This window comes from Chironomus tepperi, unplaced genomic scaffold, assembly GCF_022539635.2.
Source record: "Chironomus tepperi strain 1889 unplaced genomic scaffold, CSIRO-AGI_Ctep_v1 contig_135, whole genome shotgun sequence".
NCBI classification, from domain to species: Eukaryota; Metazoa; Arthropoda; class Insecta; order Diptera; family Chironomidae; genus Chironomus; species Chironomus tepperi.
The window spans coordinates 1-19,946 of NW_027226257.1; the positions used below are offsets into that span (position 1 = coordinate 1).

Below are 19,946 nucleotides of genomic sequence, written 5' to 3' on the forward strand. Positions count from 1 at the left end.
GCAAATGTTTACCTGTTTTGTGATAATTTTACACCAAGCTCAAATTTGCCCCAGTTTCACGTCGGTCTGGTGATGATTTTTTCAAATTTGTAGGAGGTTCTAGCTTATCCTAACTTACAATTGCTCTACCATTAAAATAGATCATGCTCAATTTTGTGAGCATACTCATAATCATGCTTCTTGTCGGTTTTTGTCACAAAATCAAGGTAAAAACCTTCTTACTTTAGAATCATCTCTATAATCAGCAAAACGAAAAGGTATTACAGGAATTATTTACTAAAATTTCGATAATAATTTGATATATTCTTACAAAATGTCGTAAGAACATGATCAATTATCTTTGATCTTCGTATTATATTTAATATTTTGTCTATCTACTAATTATCATCTCCAAAGAGTTGAGTGTTTCTTTAAAAATATCCAACCTTTGAAAACATTTTTAATCGTTTTCGTTGGGAGTGGTAAGGATCGACTGAATTACTGAATAATGGAGATTACTCTAAAGTATGGGATTAGTCTTTGAAGGTGTTGTATAAGAGATAGTGTCTCAAGAGAGTCAAGTCGAAGGTTTAAGTACGTCAGACACAAGGCTCCATTTTGAAGCTTTTTGGAGTTCTGGGTCCATTTAAGATCCATATTGACTCTTTTTCCTACTTTGTGCTGCTCGGAAAATTTGAAGTCATTTCTGTCGATGAAAGAGTGTCTGACTCTATACTTAACATTCTCACGTCTACCACTTGAAGTGCAACAGTTGCCATCACGCGACTCTCAATTCTAGTTCTTCAGTTCATAAAATGTTTGACCTGATTTTAAAACCATATGTCCGCAAGAGTTATGAACAACATCTTTACATCCCTCTTAGGTTTCACTTTCAAGGATATCCTGTACATTTACATAATAATAAGTTTTCCATTGCCATTAGAAAATTTTCCATAATTTTCCTTCCTTTTTTTTTTGTTTTTCAATACATTCTTTAAGTTTCTCATGCAAAACTTCCACGTGAAGCGTTACTTTTTTTTGTTGTATTTTTTATAAATTGTAAAAATTTCTATGAGTGTATTTTCCTCCATGTATAGAAGTAGAAAAAGTTTTTTTATTTCATTTTTTGTGAGACTGTATGATTTAGAAGAAGAATAAAAAGTTTTTTTTGTTCATTTTATTTAATATTTATAGGTTAGAAATAGAAAAAATGCAGAAATTGTTGACGTAGAGATGTATATGGATATAAAGAAAGAGATTTTTGAGTGCTACTTCAATTTTTTACTAGCTTTTTTGTATTTTTTTGTTAAAAAAGGACATTCTCGCTACTTAATAATTAATGATATTATCGATATTAGATTGATATAAGATTGATTATGTGTTGATTTCGTTCACAATATTTTAACAAATATTCTCATGATTTTTTTTTTTAATTTCCATTCAACTTTCCAAAAGTTATTCTTTCTCATTCAAATCACTTTGTTCAATTTCCTGATCCGTCATTACGGTGACGAGGTCCTTTAGTGCCTTATTCAAGTCACCTGCATTGTCAATAATAAAAAATTCATTTCAATTAAAAACTGAAACCTTTTTATACAAAAATTTTTTTAATGCTCCTTTGTGGGAATTTTGTCAGATTTATTTGATGGTTTGGTGTGATGTGGTTGGGTTTGGCTAGGCTGTATTAGCTCTAGTTATTTTAAAGTTCCAAAAAATCACTCTATAGTTGCTAGAGCGCCGTTTTATCATTTTTGGCGAACTTCCAGGTGGAACGAGGTATGATCATTTAGCCAAAATCTAGTTCACCAACTTCCAGGTGTAATAGGGTATGATCAATCGATTTTTCAAGTTAAAAAACTACACATATGCCTGATCATCACTGAATAGTCGCTAAAACATGGTTTTATCCAAGTTTTATGGCTATGGAAAACTTCCGGGTGAAACAGGGTATGATCATTTGATTTTTCGAATTAAAAACTTGACATATGTTGAACATGTCAACTTTTTTACTTGATATGAAGTCAATTAATCGCATCCTGTTCCACTCGAGACTATGCTGGCTTTGCTAGAGTGCAAATTAACCCCAAATGAGAGTTTAAAGTTGACAATATAATTTTCACAAAATTTTGCAGCCAACCAGACATCCAACATCAAACAACCATCTAAACCTGTCAATAAATCACCCCAAGGGATACACATCATCATGCGTATGTATGAGTGTATACAATATATATTCATAATATGTATAATATTTATAGAATTAATGTTAATGTTCCATCTACCAGCTTTTCAGTTGATAAGCGCAAATTACTATCATTATTTCACTCGTTAATATTTAATTAGTCAATTAATATTTATGCTTTATTTGCACCTCATCTGCGTAAAAGGGGGAGGGGGATTGGAGTATAGGATATTTAAAATTGTTGGTTATGCATGTACTCAATTTATATATATGTATAATATATTATTGATATTATTATTGTTACTACTACTATCATCAATATAATTGTATATTTTATTTAATTTAACTATTAAATTATAATATTTTTAAAAAACAAAAAAAATTGGTTGCGTGAATTGGTTTGGAAGGTCGTCATCATCTTTAATCCATTTCCATTTTAGTGTCCATATTAGTAGGATGAGTAGGAAGAGAATTTTCACAAAAAACTGACCACAAAATTGTATCATTATCAGTCGCCATCTCATGATTAATTAATAATCCCCAAACAACAACCAAACAATTTTTAAAAAAACATTGCTTTTTCTGCCATTCATCGATGATCATTTCCAGTTCCTATAAAGCTACTATTTACATTCGTCCTGTTGGTATTTTTGGTTAGTTGTTATTATTTTTTGGGGAAGCATCCAGATAGAAAAAATGCAATTTAAGGGAGAGAAAAAAATTGTATAAATTTGTTAAATAGAGACAGAATTAAATATTTGAGATAAAATAATAAAAATTTTCACACTGCAAATTTAATAAAATGTTAGGCTGTTATGGGGGATTAATTTTGCAATGAAAAATTAATAGTTAACTACAAAAAGCTTTAAGCTGTTTTGAGAGAATTTTTTTGGAGTTTTTCGTTTGATTTTTAATTTTTTAGATGAATCATGTCCATCATATCCAGTTGAATCTGTTGCTATATTCTCGAATTGAACAAGCTTTGATTACTTATCTTCCATAGATCTAGCTATAAACTCGACATTTGTGTAACTTGAAATAAAACGTCAGGTTTATAATTAGATGTATGTTCGAACAGAGCTCGAGTAGTCGCGTCTGTTCTACTCGAAATTGGATAAGTATTTGAAGATTGTGCAGACACGACTCATTGAATTTGACGTCCGAAAAGAATCACGCTTTATGTCTTTCGGACACCCAATCCTCTAAATGATACCTACTTGACCTTTAGAATTATTGAATATACTAATCTAATTCTGTTCAGAACAGGTTTAATTACATCGAGTTAAATTTGGATGCTGCAATAGCATCTACTAGCAGAGGGTACGGAACAGCTTAATCCTAACAGGCAAGGGTATCCTAACAGGCAAGGAGCATATTTTCGTCTAACAGAAATTCCACTAGGAAACCTAAAAGCGGTTTCATTGCTTCATCGTTTAATGTAGACTATCTTTGACTAGTCCTAACTTCTAAACTAATAGACTTACTAAGTCTAAACCAGTCTAAACTACTAATAAACATCAGTCTGAAAACAACAGTTTTCAACGTATTTATCACTCAAAATATCTACAGTCTGTCAAGTCAAATATTCACCTAACTAGCCTAGAGACTTATTTTCAAGAATATCAGATCAACTTGTCACAAATTCACCAATTTGTGAATCTAGGTTTGAATCCAATCGAATCCATCTAATTTTCATAGAGCAAACATACATATAAGTGTTAGCAATCAATATACTAAAGATTCCCAAGGATTCAAACCAAGAATTCAATAAAGCCACAAAAATTTCTCTCAAAATCAAAAGCATTCAAGCTTCAAAAAAAAAGTTCATGTTCTTAGTTAAAAAAATGTTTCCAATCATTTACCGGCCATATGCAATAAGTTTGAATGTGTATGAGCAGGTGGTGGTGGACGATTCATTAATTGCTCATTCATATGTGCACCCGATGCATTGCTCATAGCATTGAAATTACCACCATTATCATTTCCTATTTGTTGTGTTCCATCTACATATAAGAGTCATACCCGACACCGAAAAATTGTGTGAGAATTTTTCATTAAGGAGGGGCAACAAGAAGGAAGAGATATAAAGTTAGAGAATAATAATTGAGTTAGTATCGATGTGCAATGAGAAAATAAAGTTAGCAATTTTAAAATCTTATTTCCGGGCTGTGTCTGTATATATATGAGATAAAATACAGCTATTCCATCACCGATGAGTATCTACACATTATTTTTTTTATTTACCAGACATCCACAGCTAATTCACAATAATTTGATAAAGAAAAAGTTTTAACTCACTTGAATTCTGTTCAGACGTGTAATGTCCATTTTGTTGGAGCTTGGCAGGTGATTCCGTATTCAATTGGGATGCTGTTACTGCTCGTGTTTGGAGTGTTGATGCTTTTGTGTTTGGCTATTGGGGATTAATTATCAGGTTAGTAATCGATAGATTATCATAATTATAGGAACATACCTCATCTAATAACTGACGTAGTCTTTGTAATTGTGCTTCAAGCTGTCTATTGTGATCTTCTAAAATTTGCATTCTCGCCTCTAGTCGTCCTTTGTGCTGTCTTAGAAGCTTAGCTTCTGCCATCATGTCCTATGGAAATTGCAAAATTTAGCATAAAATGTCCATAAAATTCAATAAAATGTCTAACCTGTCCCTGTCCAGTTCCAGTTCCACTTCCTTGCGTTGGTGTCGTTTGTGTATCGTCTGGAGTTGTTGTTGGTGTTTGCTTGACTCTAAGTCGTTCATATTCTGCCTGTAATGTTGCATTCTCTTCCTCAAGATCACGAATAATTTGTTCCAACTCTTCGCGCTCTTCTGCTTCATTGCTTGGTGATTTCGGTCCATTTGATGATGAAATTGATGGATTTGGCATTTGATGTTCATCGTCACTTTCTGGTGTTGAATTACTTCTCGTTCCACTACCACCTTCAACTTGTGCGAGTCTCGATGCATACATTTCTAATCGTGAATGCATATCATTCTGTAGTGTATGTGTTGTGTGTTGTGGACTAGGTGCTGGCGACTCTAGAGCATCACCTTCGAGGACACTCTGTACTGGCAAGTAACCGACTCGTGGATGCTTCTTAAAATATTTTCTTGACTTAAATTTATTGCGGAGTGCTCGTGTGAAATCACGGACATCCTCCGATGACGTTGTCTGTACCGAATAAAAAAATTATTTAATTAAATAAGAAAATGCTGAAAAAATTGTTGACTTACCGTTGTGCAGTATTCATGCATTGGATGTGTGAGTTTATGATTTTTAGCATTTTTGCCAAGGAAGAAGCACGTCTGACACATATCAAAATTGAAGCATTTTAAGCATCGATATCTAAATCCAACAATTGGATATTCCTTGCAAATGTTGCATTTTGCTTGATGTTTTGCTGATTCTGCTGCCGATAATCTATGCATAACTGGAAGCCATACAAGACTTTGTGGTTCATGTTGAAGCCAACCAAGGAAATGTTGTGCCTCAATGGAAGTTTCTAAAAGCTCGCCATTCTGATTAACACCAGCACGTTCAAAACATGAACGGACTGATGGTTCAATATTGGATCCACCAAATGCTGCAACTTCACCCAATTGACGTGGAACCTGTATACAATCGTGTAATAAAAGTCCCAATTTTCTCTGATCGACTTTCTTATCTTGATCGGCAATGAGTCGGAATAAATAGCGATATTTCTCCTCGAGGGGTCCTTTACACAGCAATATGAGACCGACTTTAAAGCTAAGCACACGAATTTGTCCAGTACGTTGGGAATCATAAACATTAAGTATCCAATTAATAGCGAGATCCAACAGAAGTGGCATATCAATTTGATCAATTGTGACATAAAGTGAATGCAATACTGTCGTCATGTCCGCAATATCAATTAGTTTATCATTCTGTCCTCGTAATCCATGAATGTCGAATCGTTCGATTGCAACATTCATTTGAATTTTATCAAATGATAATTTCTTCTGTACGGTACGAAGTTTCATTGCCGTACGATAAGCGGAAAATCGAATATCGTTTAGGTCTGATAAGGATTTCATCAAATCAATCATATCTGGATGATCCCATGTTGTTGTTTCACGTTCGTGGCTATTTTTTTTTGTGAGAAAATCCAATTAATTAACTGAAAGAATAAGGAAATGGCATGCTACTTACTTAATGTAATAAGGCACATTCGCTGGAGTCGTTGCTCTTTCCCAAGGTGATTTAACGCTCGTCGCCAAATTTGGTACGGGACCAATTGTGCCAGACAAGTTATGTAAATTCCTATTATTCTCACTCATTGATGCAGTCAATTGATTTCCACCAACTTGTACGAGAATCTTATGACGTTCATCAATAGCAATTTGTAATAATTTCATACGCGTGTTCAAATCTTCAAGCTTTGATAAGCATTGACTAGGAACTAACACGTGATTTGCGGTAAAAAAGCTTTGCTGTTCATTACAGTCATCCAATAATGCACCCGCTGTTGTCATCTGGTCTTTAAGACGTTGCAGATACTGCATTTGATCAATTGCCTCATTTGCTGACGATGGCGTTTGCCATGAATGAGCCAATTGTTCAGCTTGACTAACACGCGAACTCAAATCTTCCAAGGTTTTTTGGAATTGACGCATTTTCTGTAAATAAAAATTGAAATAAATGAATTTTGTTTAAAACAATAAATGAATCAGTCATCTAGTAAAGCTAGTAAATAATAAAGTCCCACTGAGTTTCGCTCTAAATAGACAAAAAGAAATGAGTAATGTTTTCATTTCTCACAGTCACATAAATCATTCATAACATAAAAACGGTATTTGAGTTGTGAGGTAAAGAAACTGTCGGAAGTTTTCGGTCACCCATCAACGCACACTTTTCCTTTTAGTGCATTGAAATTTATGATTGCTTTAATTAGCTATTAATAGGAACACTAATGCTATGTATGTTCTATAGTTTTTGTTGTCTAGACAAGAGTAAGTTTAATAGCTGTAGCAGTCTTCTGCAGATATCTCCTTCTGCAGATGGCCCCTTGTGCAGGTAACCGCCTCCTGCAAATGGGCACTTCTGCAGGTAGTTGCCTTCTTCAGATGGACTCTTCTACAGGTAACAGACTTCTGATGACCTTGCAGACGGTAACAATCTGCGGAAGCAACAATCATCAGAAGATTGTAATCTGCGGAAGGGTCCATCGGCAGAATATGGCAACCTGCTTAAGAGGCCACCTGCAAAAGCTGTGATTCGGCGGTTCTACTTGTATTCCAACTCTGATCTAGAATGCAGCGTCATTGCAAGCAACTAGACTAGGTTCTAAACCATCAATTACTAATTCTTACACAGCAGGCAAAGACGGCCTGCTTACAAGACCAGAGGAAGATGTAAGCACTGCTCACGAGCATGCTCATCTAGTGCATTTAAGATGAGCATTGAGAGTACGCTCTCTTGTCTGTTAGGTAGGTTGATTACAAAGCTTTATTGCATGTTTCTTGCCTATTATAAATGCCAAACCATTCATACTTTAAATATACAATTGAATTTTTTCAGTATTCCATTCTTTTGTTGCATTTAACGAGTCTTTTGACCCTTGACTGACATCCATTTCAAGATTTCAATTTTTACTACTTAAGATGTCAAATTAAATATTTTTCCTTTTGTTCTTTGCACCCTTCCAAACTTCTTGACGTTTTTCATTCTCTTTCATTTCTATTTTTGCATGTATATTTTTCTATAATTGTAGGTTGAGAGGGAACCATAAGCACTTTTCATTTCAATAGGGAACAAAAATCATTGAAATAAGTGACGTACATTCATCATTTATTTTTCATTTTATGGTAAGTGTAAAGCTCGTGCATTTAAATGTGAAAATCCATGCTGTTTTGATTTTAAAGCATTTAACAAATGGAGAACACCTTTGTGTTGTTTTATGGTAGCGAATGAATGATTGCAACTGTTGATTCCAATCCAGAGATGATGAATTCTTGTTTAGGTTTACTATTTTATCATACCACTCCAGTGATGGGCAACCTGTGTGCCGCGACACACGAGTGTAACCAAAATTTTGCGGAAAATCCATGAATCATATGCAGTGTGCAGTTCTAGTTGAAGCTTATCAGCAAGGTATCTTGCGAAAAATAAAAGGTTGACCACCACTGTACTAAGTGGATCGGGAATGGGTATCTGTCGAAAATGCTAAATGTATCGCTGTCATCCGGGGTACAATTGTGCCGTGATAAGTAAGTTAAAGAACAGACTAAAATCCTTTCCAAATTTCCCCACAGACAGCATTGCATAACCAAGATAGGAGTTTTGAATGATGGAAAGGTCTAGACATCCTGAGACCTCATGTTCTAAAACTCACAGAATTTATGGGTCACATATTGATGAATTTTAATCATATCCACACCCTTGCATTAGATTAATGCATCTCAAATAATATTTTATGACTTCCATCAATCAACATATGTGTTGTTCTTATAATACTTCATATAGTATGCAATATAAATTTTTTTATTGAGCTTCAAATCATCATTATAATATTCTGCTTCAATTCCCTCAAAACTTCAGTAAGCTCCAGTTATCTTAACTGGTTTCATTATTTATTAAAAATTCATTCTCTGAATTGCGCCATAAATTACTTTGTGTACAAGTTATTTTTTTAAAATAATTACAATATGATATACAGACGCATCATATGTGGGTCACGAGTATTTTTCCATAGTACATTCAAATTCATCAGAACGTGAGAGATGCTCTCAAAAAATGAAAAAATGAAAGAAAATGACAAAATGCAATGAAATTCATCTTTGCCGAGCGACACAAGTTAAGATGGTTCTGTCCAGGGACGTAGCCAGAGAATTTCATGAAAGGAGCCTGTCCGTATCTTTGTATATATTTTTCAGAGGGGCAGCCGTGTCCCCAAAGACCCTCCTGACCACGTCGCTGGTTCTGTCCCGGAGCTCTTAATGTAACCATATTGTTGCCAAACTATTGTTGCCAAGTGGAAGCCAGCGATAGAGCTAGCTTCATGCGACACCTGTTTAAGGTCATGGATCACTATTGATCTGAGCGACCAGAAAAGTAAGTAAGGACGCCAAACTTAGGTAGCTTCCATTTTGTGTTAAAAAAGAGTTTCAAAGGAGCTCTGTGACGGAATCTTCGTCATTTGCATCGCTCGGGACTGCATGATGGCAGAAAAGTGTTGAATTTTATTTTTTTCCATCCTTTTTCATCCATTCCTCTTAAATTTCACAAACGAGAGAATCATTAAAGGAACAGAAACATTTTTTGTATCTAGTTATTTTGTGTGTGCCACACTAAGAATGTGAAGCACGACACAAAAAAAAAAAATAATTAAAGAGAATTTTTTTTGCTTTTCAAAGAATATCTGCCATTGGATGGTGCTTCATTGTCACTGTGTCTATCGTGACAAATATTTTGCTGCTCAAAATATCGTGAATTATCTATGAAATATTATTTGTATTTTGAATTATAATGTTTAATGATTCAGATTGTGAATTTAGAGTTGGGAATATAATTTGTAATGATTAAATTTAGAATTACTTTGATACTAATTACTCTTACATTTAACGTACTTTTCACATTTAAAATTGTAACGAATTATTTAAATTTAAATAACTGAGCAACATGAATTAAAGTGAGTTGCCCCATATTTATAATTTACTTTGTTAACCTAATTTGTACGGGAAGAGCGACAAAAATTTCTGTAAGTAAGATTTATAATTAATTAACTATTTCTAATCAAAATATATTACAGAAAAATTAAATCAATAAACACAGAAAGCAAGCACGAGTCCGATCGTAGCGAAAACGAAGTTTTAAGTGTTTAATTTAAAGAATTTTGGAACTTCCCGAGACAAAGTTTTTAGAAATTTTTTACATTTCTAATTGGATATAAAGGAAGAGAATCCGGAGAGATTTGGAAGCTATAAAGGAAGATCAAGCATCAAGGAGTGAGGAGTTTTGTCACAAATCAGAAATTCACTACTGGAAGTTTGTTCACACGTGAAACAAAAGGAAGGCAACGCGAGAAATCCACGAGGTGATAAAGATCACGATTTAGACGGGCCGAGACTATTTGAACACGTTGTTTGGGACTAAGATTGCTAGATTATTCATCATAAACGGGTGAGCTAGTAAAAATCGGAATTATTGAATCAAAAATTTCAATTAAATAAAAAGTGTATTACTGGAAGTGAGGTGGTTTATAAAAATAACCACTGAATCAATTGTAAATTATTATCTGCAATAAGGCAAGTCGATTGGATTTTATTAATCATTTGTATTAATAGCAATCGCATCTGGGTTTTTAGTTTGGACGATTGAGTCAGCTAAAAACAATTTTTTTTTAACCATAATTAGTTTTTTGTTTCTTTAGTGAAATTAATACAGGGTTCTTACAAGTGAACACAAATCAAACAATGCAGCCAGCAAAGGACGGTGCATTGAATCCATCATGGCTTCAAGAAAAGTCAACAACGGATGAACTATTTACAAAAATTAGGGCATACTTTTTGTCTGGATCAAAATTGAAATCGGATGTACAATGTCATGCAAAAATGTGTGTTATGCCTACAAAACTGGCTGGCGCACTCAATGAGAAGACTATTAAGGAAGTTTACAATCCAATGATGCTGTGCTATTTCTGCGATCGAACCTTTCATGCTGGATGTTATAATTTGGACGCGGCATTAATTAATGAAGAAAAAGTTCCGTGGAGGTGCGAAGATTGTCTGCTCAACATAAATAATGAGCATGCTATGAAGTTCTACAGAATCAGCAAGGGATATAAATTATCTTTAAAGGATCGTAGATCGAAATTTCTACGCGATACTGTGATTCCGGATGATGGATCGCAATATTCTTCAGATACTGAATTTGATTCGTGTGATAAAGAATCATTCAAACGTCGAGCACTTCAAGTTGCATCACAAGCTGATGTTTCCATGAGTCTATCGAAGCTGGTTGAAGCTGATGAAATGGAAGTGCTTCAACATTCAATTATGAGAGTCAAGGCTGGTGAACAACGGGCACATGAGACGAATAAAAGAGTCTTAGCTGAACTTGAGGCGGAACAGAAGAAAGTCAAAGAAGCTGCAAGTGAATTGGAAACGCTAAGAAGGGAAATTGAATTACTACGTGCTGGAAATAATACACACACATTACCAGCAATAACTGTGAATAGTCCAGCAGCTACGAGCATGTCAGCGAATGAAACATTGACAAGGCAATATACATCTGGTAGCACAACGGCTGCAATTGAGCAAAATAATTATGTTTATCAACCACAACCTATTCGATATAAACGTACAACTTCAATTCCTAATGCTACAAATGGAAATGATGATAATAAGGTATCAACTTTACTCACGCGCCTCACTACATCACAAGAAAGAGAAGAAGAAAGAAAGCTTTTGGCTATGAGGAGGAAAGCAGTACCAAAGATCACCGAATTTAATGGTGACTCAAATAAGTGGTTAGCATTTAAACAGGATGTCGAAAGATATCGTGTGAATTGTCAGTTTGATGACGAAACCATAAAGTTGTATTTGAGAGGTGCCTTAAAAGGAGAAGCATTTCAATTGGTGAAGGATCTATTCGACAGGCAGTCACTGGATCATATTTTGGAAGTGTTGAAGCTGGCTTATGGCGATGAAATGATGTTGATACGAAAGAGGAGCGATGAGTTAAGGCAGATTAAATTCGATTCTCATTTGTATAGAAGTGAAGTAGTAAAGCTTCAAGCATCAATACAAAGTTACTTCGCAGCTTGTAATTATTCAGGATTAGGATATTTGAATTCTAATGAGTTGGGCGAAGCAATATTTTCTCAATTCGGACCTGAGGATCGCCAACGTTGCAAAGAATTTTGCCGTCTACCTAATGCTGGTACTATTGTCATAAGCATTCAAGGAATTTATGACTATTTATTAAGTCGATTACCGTTGCTAGATGATATTCAAGTTAATAATAAGGATAAAGGTCAGCTAAATAGAAATGATAAGTCAGACAAGAGATCATTTCAAATTAATTACACATCCACATCATCAAGTGACAGAGAAGCATACAAATTTGAACTAAGGGATAAGCAGACAGCGATGTACATGGGATATGACATGGCAAAGGTCAATGCTTTGAATAAGAAGTGTGAGTTTTGCGGTAGAGCAAGTCACTTCTCATTTCAATGTAACTTATATCGCTCAATGAACGAGAATGAAAGACTTAAGAGCGTTATTGAAAAGGATTTATGTAGAAGTTGCTTGATGACCACAGCACACAAAGCAAAGGAGTGCGAAATGAAACCCGGCTGTGGAATGAAAGTAGGAACTTTAAGGTGTTCTCAAAAACATCACATTAGTATTCATTATGCAATTAATAAAGGGAATTCAAATAGGTCGAATACAAATTCAAACACACAACATGCAGCTGAAAGAGTACGGAATGCTGAAAACAATTTAGAGGAAGCAACCGTGGGGTTCCATGCTGTAGAACCAAATGAGGTTCAGCGTAATTATCAAGTAGTTCCATTAATGACTAATGTTCATGGCTCTGAAGATAGGAGACGCACTGTAAAGGTATTCAAGTTAAATTTTATTGGACCTAAAGGTATGGTCACTGAATATGCTATTGGCGATAGTGGAAGTGAAGTTTCACTGATGCGTGAAGACTTGAGGCAAGCTTTGGGAATACAAGGTGTAAGTAAATCTTTATGTTTACAATGGTCGGATAAAACAAAGAAGACCAGCAACGCTATCAAGTTCGATTTGACTTTACAAGGAGTCATTAAAGGAAGTAAGCAATATTTATTGAAGGATTGTTTTTCAGTAGATTATCTGAATCTTCCAGCACGGTCTTTAAATATAGAAAAGCTGAAAGAAATATATCCTCATTTGAGAGGTGCGGAGTTCGAAAGTTATTACAACATCAGACCTGTTATGATTATAGGATCTCCTCATGCTCATTTAATGGAAGGAGATGGAAAGTTATTGGAAGGAGGTGAAGAATCACCTGTCGCATTGTCTACAAAGCTAGGTTGGACAGTTTATGGAGGGTCCTCTCCAGCTTCATTAATGACTGTAAATGTGCAGAATGAGGTTGAGGTAGACAATGAGTTGAATGAGACTCAGTCGTTACCAAAAGTAACCAATGAGCAACTGAATGAAATGTTTGAGTACATTAACTCAATCGAATCACTTGGAATAAAAGGAAAGGATGTGCAACTGACTGAGAAGGAACGAAGTGCAGTTGAAATCATCGAGGAAGAAATGAAGGTGCTAGAAGATGACAAGTATGAGGTACCTTTGATATGGGATAGACAAAATAAAGAAGGCAAAATGCAATTTGTACCTTTTTTGCCGCGGAAGAATGCTTTTGTCAGCATATTTTTAATGCATTATCATCAAAAATTCAAACACATTGCATTAGAATCTCAAATAGCTGAGAACTTTAAACTTGCAAGGCCCTATGGTCCAGTTATGGCTCCATTACCCAATTATCGCACTAATCCTGACGGAAAACTGTTTGAGGTTACCGGTATAGACGGATTGGACCCAATCACCATCACAAAACGCACAAAATGGAATAAAGATGATGATTCCATAAAAATCAACGACTTGAGTTTGATGATAGAACCAAATCAAACCAGAAGTCAATGGCCGAGAGGACGTGTAATAAAAATACATGTTGGTCGGGATGGAAACGTTCGATCAGTGGATATCATATTATCCTGTGTGAAAATTAAATTAAATCGAGCTGTCAGAAATTTGGCAAAAATTAATATTTCACAACATCCAGCAGATAAAATTGATTCTAATGATTACTCACTAACCACTAATTGCACTTTCTTTTCCGATTCTAGCTCCCCTCAGCAGCACACTTATCATTTACAAAAATTAATTGCGTCCGAGCGAATTAATTTTAACTTTTGTTTTTTGCTCTTATCATTTAAACAGGTGACGTTAGATCTAGAGGAATTTAAGATGGCGAGAAGTAAGAGAGGTAAAAGGACTCCTCCGACCATTCCTCAAATCGTGAAGCTAACGAACGTATCAACGTCATTGAAGTTGAACGATATTGTATCAGAATTGGCGAGAGCGGAAGTAAGCACCATCGTTGCAATATTTAGAGTTGCCAATTATCACGCTGCAATACTTGATTCAGAGGTGATTGTATATATATTGGATGAGCAGGAAGCACGGCGATTAGTAGAAAAGGACTCATTGCTGTACCATGGACGTATCATTCAAATCCTAAAAGTGGATGCTGAACCGGGTGTTATGGAATTTCCCGACGAAATCAGAGGCGTTTATGGCAACCTCCATACACGTTCACCTTACCCGGTCGCATTGTTTCAACTGAAGTCAACGCCACGATCGTTGTTGTCAAGTTATTTGAGGGATTTACTGATCCTGCACGAACGTATAAATCATGGCGAATCTGATATGACAGTCACGGGTATGCGATTAATTTATGACGACAAAACAAAGAAGTCACGATCATTTGGCTTTAAGTCAGTACTGAAAAGAATTCAGATGAGAGCTTGTCTGTATAAAGACTTTAGATATCAAGGCGCTTTCGTCAAGACCGACTACACCAACATTACTCAAGTTGTTTTGCCACGTCAATTTGTTCATTTGTTCAACGAGAAACATCGATGTGATATGACTCCACAGACTGTTGGGGAAAATCTCCTTGCTTTTGACATTCGGTTACTCAAAGTAACTTTTCCTGTAGCCCCAACTGCATCATCAGCATCTGCAACAAAGCATCCACGAGTAATGCCTCCGGACGTTAATGATAACGAAGCTGGACCGTCAAAACCACAGGAGCCAGAAGAGGATGACGATAAGCTCTCGTCATATACTCCGCCACTTCCATATGCTGTTTTTACGACCTTACCATCGATTGATGCCTCAAATGGCATATTAAAGAAAGGCGACAAAAGGGCCATCAAACACAAGTTAGTCAAGTTTGATTTAGAAGATGTCGAAGATTTAGCATCATCAGTCTCTGGACTTTCATTGGGAGACAATTACACTATTGACGAAGAAGGAGATATCAAAAAGGATGGCAAAGGAAAGTGAACTTCTCGTTCGGGAAGATTTTGTCACTGTGTCTATCGTGACAAATATTTTGCTGCTCAAAATATCGTGAATTATCTATGAAATATTATTTGTATTTTGAATTATAATGTTTAATGATTCAGATTGTGAATTTAGAGTTGGGAATATAATTTGTAATGATTAAATTTAGAATTACTTTGATACTAATTACTCTTACATTTAACGTACTTTTCACATTTAAAATTGTAACGAATTATTTAAATTTAAATAACTGAGCAACATGAATTAAAGTGAGTTGCCCCATATTTATAATTTACTTTGTTAACCTAATTTGTACGGGAAGAGCGACAAAAATTTCTGTAAGTAAGATTTATAATTAATTAACTATTTCTAATCAAAATATATTACAGAAAAATTAAATCAATAAACACAGAAAGCAAGCACGAGTCCGATCGTAGCGAAAACGAAGTTTTAAGTGTTTAATTTAAAGAATTTTGGAACTTCCCGAGAATCATCACAAAAATGAGGAAAAAAAGGAATAATATCAAATGTCTCCACAAGTGGAATAAAAAAATGCACTATTGCTGCGCAACATGAGACATCAAGAACTACTGTCATGAAATTCATTCGCTTCTATTATGCTCGTAGCAACAAGAAACTCTTCGCTCGACAAACACAGCATAAAGAATGAAAAAAATAGTTGAAAATAAAAATAAAAGATGGGAAGAAAAACTATTAAAAAAGTAATTAATGACTGAGAGATAGTTGTAGACAAATTAGAGGATTTTTTTCATCTCCTATTTTTTTGCAATTTTTTTTCGAGTGAAATAAAATATTTTTATGTACAAATTTGATGGAAAATTGAGGCGTTGCATTTGTTTTGTCAAGCTGTGATGCAGCTGGTGTAATTTGTGAATGTCTCATAATGAAATTAATTTTGAACTCTCTTTTTCGATGTTGTATACATCGGAAATGTTGTGTACATTTAGACCAAAAAGACAGTTGAATAAGAACCAAATGACGTTTGCTTGACAGGGATAGGTTTCATGAAATTGTGAGAAGAGGAATTAAGACGAATTTGCTAAAAAGTTCGTCAAAATTCACCAGAAAATAAGGCGGAACTGCTGAGTTCCGTAAAATTATCTGAATATGTCTAGTTATCTAAAGGCAGATCAGCTTCCGATGAACTCCAAGGAAGTAAGTAAGATGCCATAAACTACAACCGTTTAGCAGTATCTTCCAATTGGATACTAAATGATTACCACTGTCTAGTGAATTAAAATTGATTCAAATTAGACTGTCCATTTGGCTTTCGTGTTGACAATAGTTCAACATGGGTCGATCAGGATTTGAAGTTTGTCATTTATGATCATGTCATTTTACATCTAATGAACAATTGAATCAAACAGCACAGTTGTAGGACAAAGATCTTCATAACTCAGACATTTTCCACAAATTTAAAACATTTTCATTCATACAACAAACAGACGCAATTGCCTTAAGCTTGTTAAAGACTACCCTTACAGCAAATGAATATACACTCACTAATGAGCATGTTGATCAGTATACTCAGCCAATATAGTTAATCATGCTTAACTTTGGGAGCGTTCTCATGACGATTATCCTTGTTTTTTCGGGATAAGTATTCCCAAAGTCTAGGTATTGACGAATTTTAGCACACCTAGACTAAAACGGAGAACGAGCCCAAAACTACATGGAGATTCTTCGCGGACTTGATCTCGAGAACCCTTAATTGGGAACTTTATTCCGAACACTTGTAAATACGCCTCATCAGTTAAGCTTCAACAAATGTTTTACTTCATCAACTTTCAGTAACTTAAACAAACTTTTAAACAAACACAAAGCATGAGAAAAAAAATCATGAGAAGCTCCAATAAATGCAGCATAAAATGAATTGTCCGAAAGAAAAAACATTTTTTTTAAACGATGAAAAACTTTCATGGAATTTACGAAGAACTTTAAGTTTACTCAATGATGAAAACAATGCCGAACGCTAAAGAAATTATAAAGTATGTGGTACTGATAATTGATCAAAATGTAATAGAGTTGAGACTTTATTGTTTTGATAGATAATGGATAAGAATAAAAACAAGTGGGATGGAATGATAAAGTTTTAGTTGTTTGATAGAAAATAATTTTTATTGACTTGCATAAAGTTTCTGGTGGATGGATAATTGACTTGGAAATTTTATCTGCAATCTGTTCAGTTATTGGAATGGTCAGACTACAAAATTTAGACATGATCAATTGGACTGTTTGGTTTTGGGACAAGATTGATGCTGGTGGGTTGGAAAACAAGTGAGACCTTCCATTGGAAGGGGTTGCGGGTGGTTTAAAATTTTGTTACTTAGTACAAATAGTAAGTAAGGAGGCATAGGGTCTGAATTTTTAACATTATCTAACTTTGACAACCAAACCCATTAAACATTAGTAGGATTCAGCCACGAAACGCAAATCTTAATTTCCTGAATTAGAGATTCGCAAGCATGCAGCTTGTGGCTGTATTCTAAGACTGCAGACCTGCATTTCATATTAACATCAGTGGTTGGCAACCCTTTTTTTTCCAACAAACCTTGGTGGTAAGAATCAAATATTCATCAATTAATTCAATGGAATGTTCATTCCATTTAAAACAAATTGGCAACACACTAGTATGCCGCTGCACACTACTGGTCTAAAGGATAAGATATCAATTCATTTTTAGCTAAATTTGATTATAAAGAATTTAAGTCATGGATAGAGAAATTGTTAAGCATCATACCAAATTATTATAAATTTATCTGGGCGGCCGGAATGAGTTCAAATCTCAAACCAGTATTCACAAACTATTTCTATCAGCGTATCAATTACTATTTTTGTTTGCAATATGCAAACATGCATCCTTAAATTAACTAAAAGATTAAATGCATTCTACAATAATAATTAAAATTAATTTCTATAGCAAATAAGAATATTTTATGTTCTTCTGGTTCTCACTCTCTTCCTTGATATTATGCACATTAAAAAAATTTGCTGATTCTTCAAAAAAATAAAACTTTTTTTCATTTTCCTTGAAAATTTATTTACAAAAGACAGAAAGAAGGCAAAGGCAAACGGATGAGTAGAAAGGAAATGAAAAAAAAAAGAAAAGCAAGCCATTGTGTGAAAGAAAAGAAAATTTTTTGCACTTAAACTCAACTTCAAAATAAAAAACAAAATCCTTTTAAGTCTTAAAAATATAAGTATAAGATAGCGAAAATTATTTTTAATGTCGTTGGATGACAGAATGAACGAGCGGTGAAATGAAGAAGTTGGAAAGTTATTTTTGTGCTCATTGAAGTGCATTTTTGCATAATTTTTGCTGCAAGTGACTTTTGGCGAGTAAGCAATGAAGTTATTTGAGTCAATTCCAGTCCAGTAAAGTCGAGTAAAGTCGATTAAAGTCGAGTCGAGTCAAGTAGAGTCGAGTATAGTCGAGTAGAGTCGAGTATAGTCGAGTAGAGTCGAGTATAGTCGAGTAGAGTCGAGTAGAGTCGAGTATAGTCGAGTAGAGTCGAGTAGAGTCCAGAAGAGTCGAATAGAGTCGAGTCGAGCCGAGTAGAGTCGAGTTGAGCCGAGTAGAGTCGAGACGAGCCGAGTAGAGTCGAATTGAGCCGAGTAGAGTCGAGTCGAGCCGAGTAGAGTCGAGTAGAGTAGATATTGATCCAGTAAATCTAAATATTCACTCAAATCTACCCCAAACTGATTGCAAACCTCATCTACATCCACAACTACTTCTCAAAAAACTTGCAAATAGTTATGAAGAATGAATAAAAGCTCCAGCTATATCTTATTATGAAAGCTTCGACTATAGTCAGCACTTTTCAGTGTGCTTAACAATTACAGAAATCCATTTGATGTTTCTTTCTCTTTCCTTTTTCCATTTCCTCAACAATTTTTCATTCTTTTCTATTTTTTTCCTCTTTTTTTCCCCGCTGCTGCCACTATTGAAATGGTTGCAAAAATGATGAAAATGAGAATAGAAGGAATGAATTCATTGCACATTGCATGCAATATGCGCTTTCCTGATTTTTATTTGGGTTGCACATTTTTTTTGTTTGTAGCCATTTTATTGGGGGATGTGAATTTGGTGTGTTAGATATGGAATCAGTTTGACTTGATGTTATAGAGGAGTGGTAGGCAATCTATTTTGTATCATGGTACCCCTAGGTGATGAGCCATCGGTTTCGGGGCGGGACTATCCCAGTATTTCTCGGTTCCGGTTTCGACACCAAGACATCTTGTGATGTCTCACTAGTGTGCCTTGGCACCCAAGTTGACCATCACTGCTATCGAGTATTTGGAACATGAATGCTATGAACATGTTTCTTGACTATATGGACGTGATATTTGTGGTTTGGCATCAAACATCCATCCTTTTTCACTCAGCACGCTCAGGCTACCCGATCAAACACTGATCAACTTCATAAAAATCTCATCCATAAATCATCATCTCAACTTCGTGCACTCACTCAATAATGCACTATTCACACGATTCTAACATGAGTATACACAACTTGTTACCCAATACTCTATTCTCATTCATCTCATTTTAGCTTCAAGCAAAAACAATTTTGTGTAAAAACATTCGCAAAATGTGCAAGCAGCAAGTTTGTTAGCATTTTTGAAAAAAAAAAATGAATAAAAAAAAAAAAATTCGCAATAAAAATAAAT

The 19,946-nt window shown here is 34.8% G+C and overlaps 1 protein-coding gene across 1 annotated transcript; it reads right to left on the bottom strand.

The window, feature by feature from the left end:
- Positions 1-6: 6 nt before the first annotated feature.
- Positions 7-6,810, bottom strand: LOC139087708 (dystrophin-like). The gene is made up of 7 exons (XM_070636601.1): positions 6,331-6,810; positions 5,394-6,264; positions 4,822-5,331; positions 4,635-4,763; positions 4,460-4,574; positions 4,024-4,164; positions 7-1,520 (listed from the first exon to the last, which is right to left on the bottom strand). Exons 1-7 carry the CDS (start codon positions 6,792-6,794, stop codon positions 1,435-1,437), a joined length of 2,316 nt encoding a protein of 771 aa, XP_070492702.1. The 5' UTR covers positions 6,795-6,810; the 3' UTR covers positions 7-1,434.
- Positions 6,811-19,946: the final 13,136 nt, after the last annotated feature.

Excerpts from the sequence above, each read along its gene's own strand:
- LOC139087708 (XM_070636601.1), bottom strand. The coding sequence starts at position 6,794 with ATGCGTCAATTCCAAAAAACCTTGGAAGATTTGAGTTCGCGTGTTAGT. Across the intron at positions 4,764-4,821 it reads CTGGAACTGGACAGGGACAG|GACATGATGGCAGAAGCTAA; the intron begins GTTAGACATTTT and ends CAATTTCCATAG. Across the intron at positions 4,165-4,459 it reads CACGTCTGAACAGAATTCAA|ATGGAACACAACAAATAGGA; the intron begins GTGAGTTAAAAC and ends TCTTATATGTAG.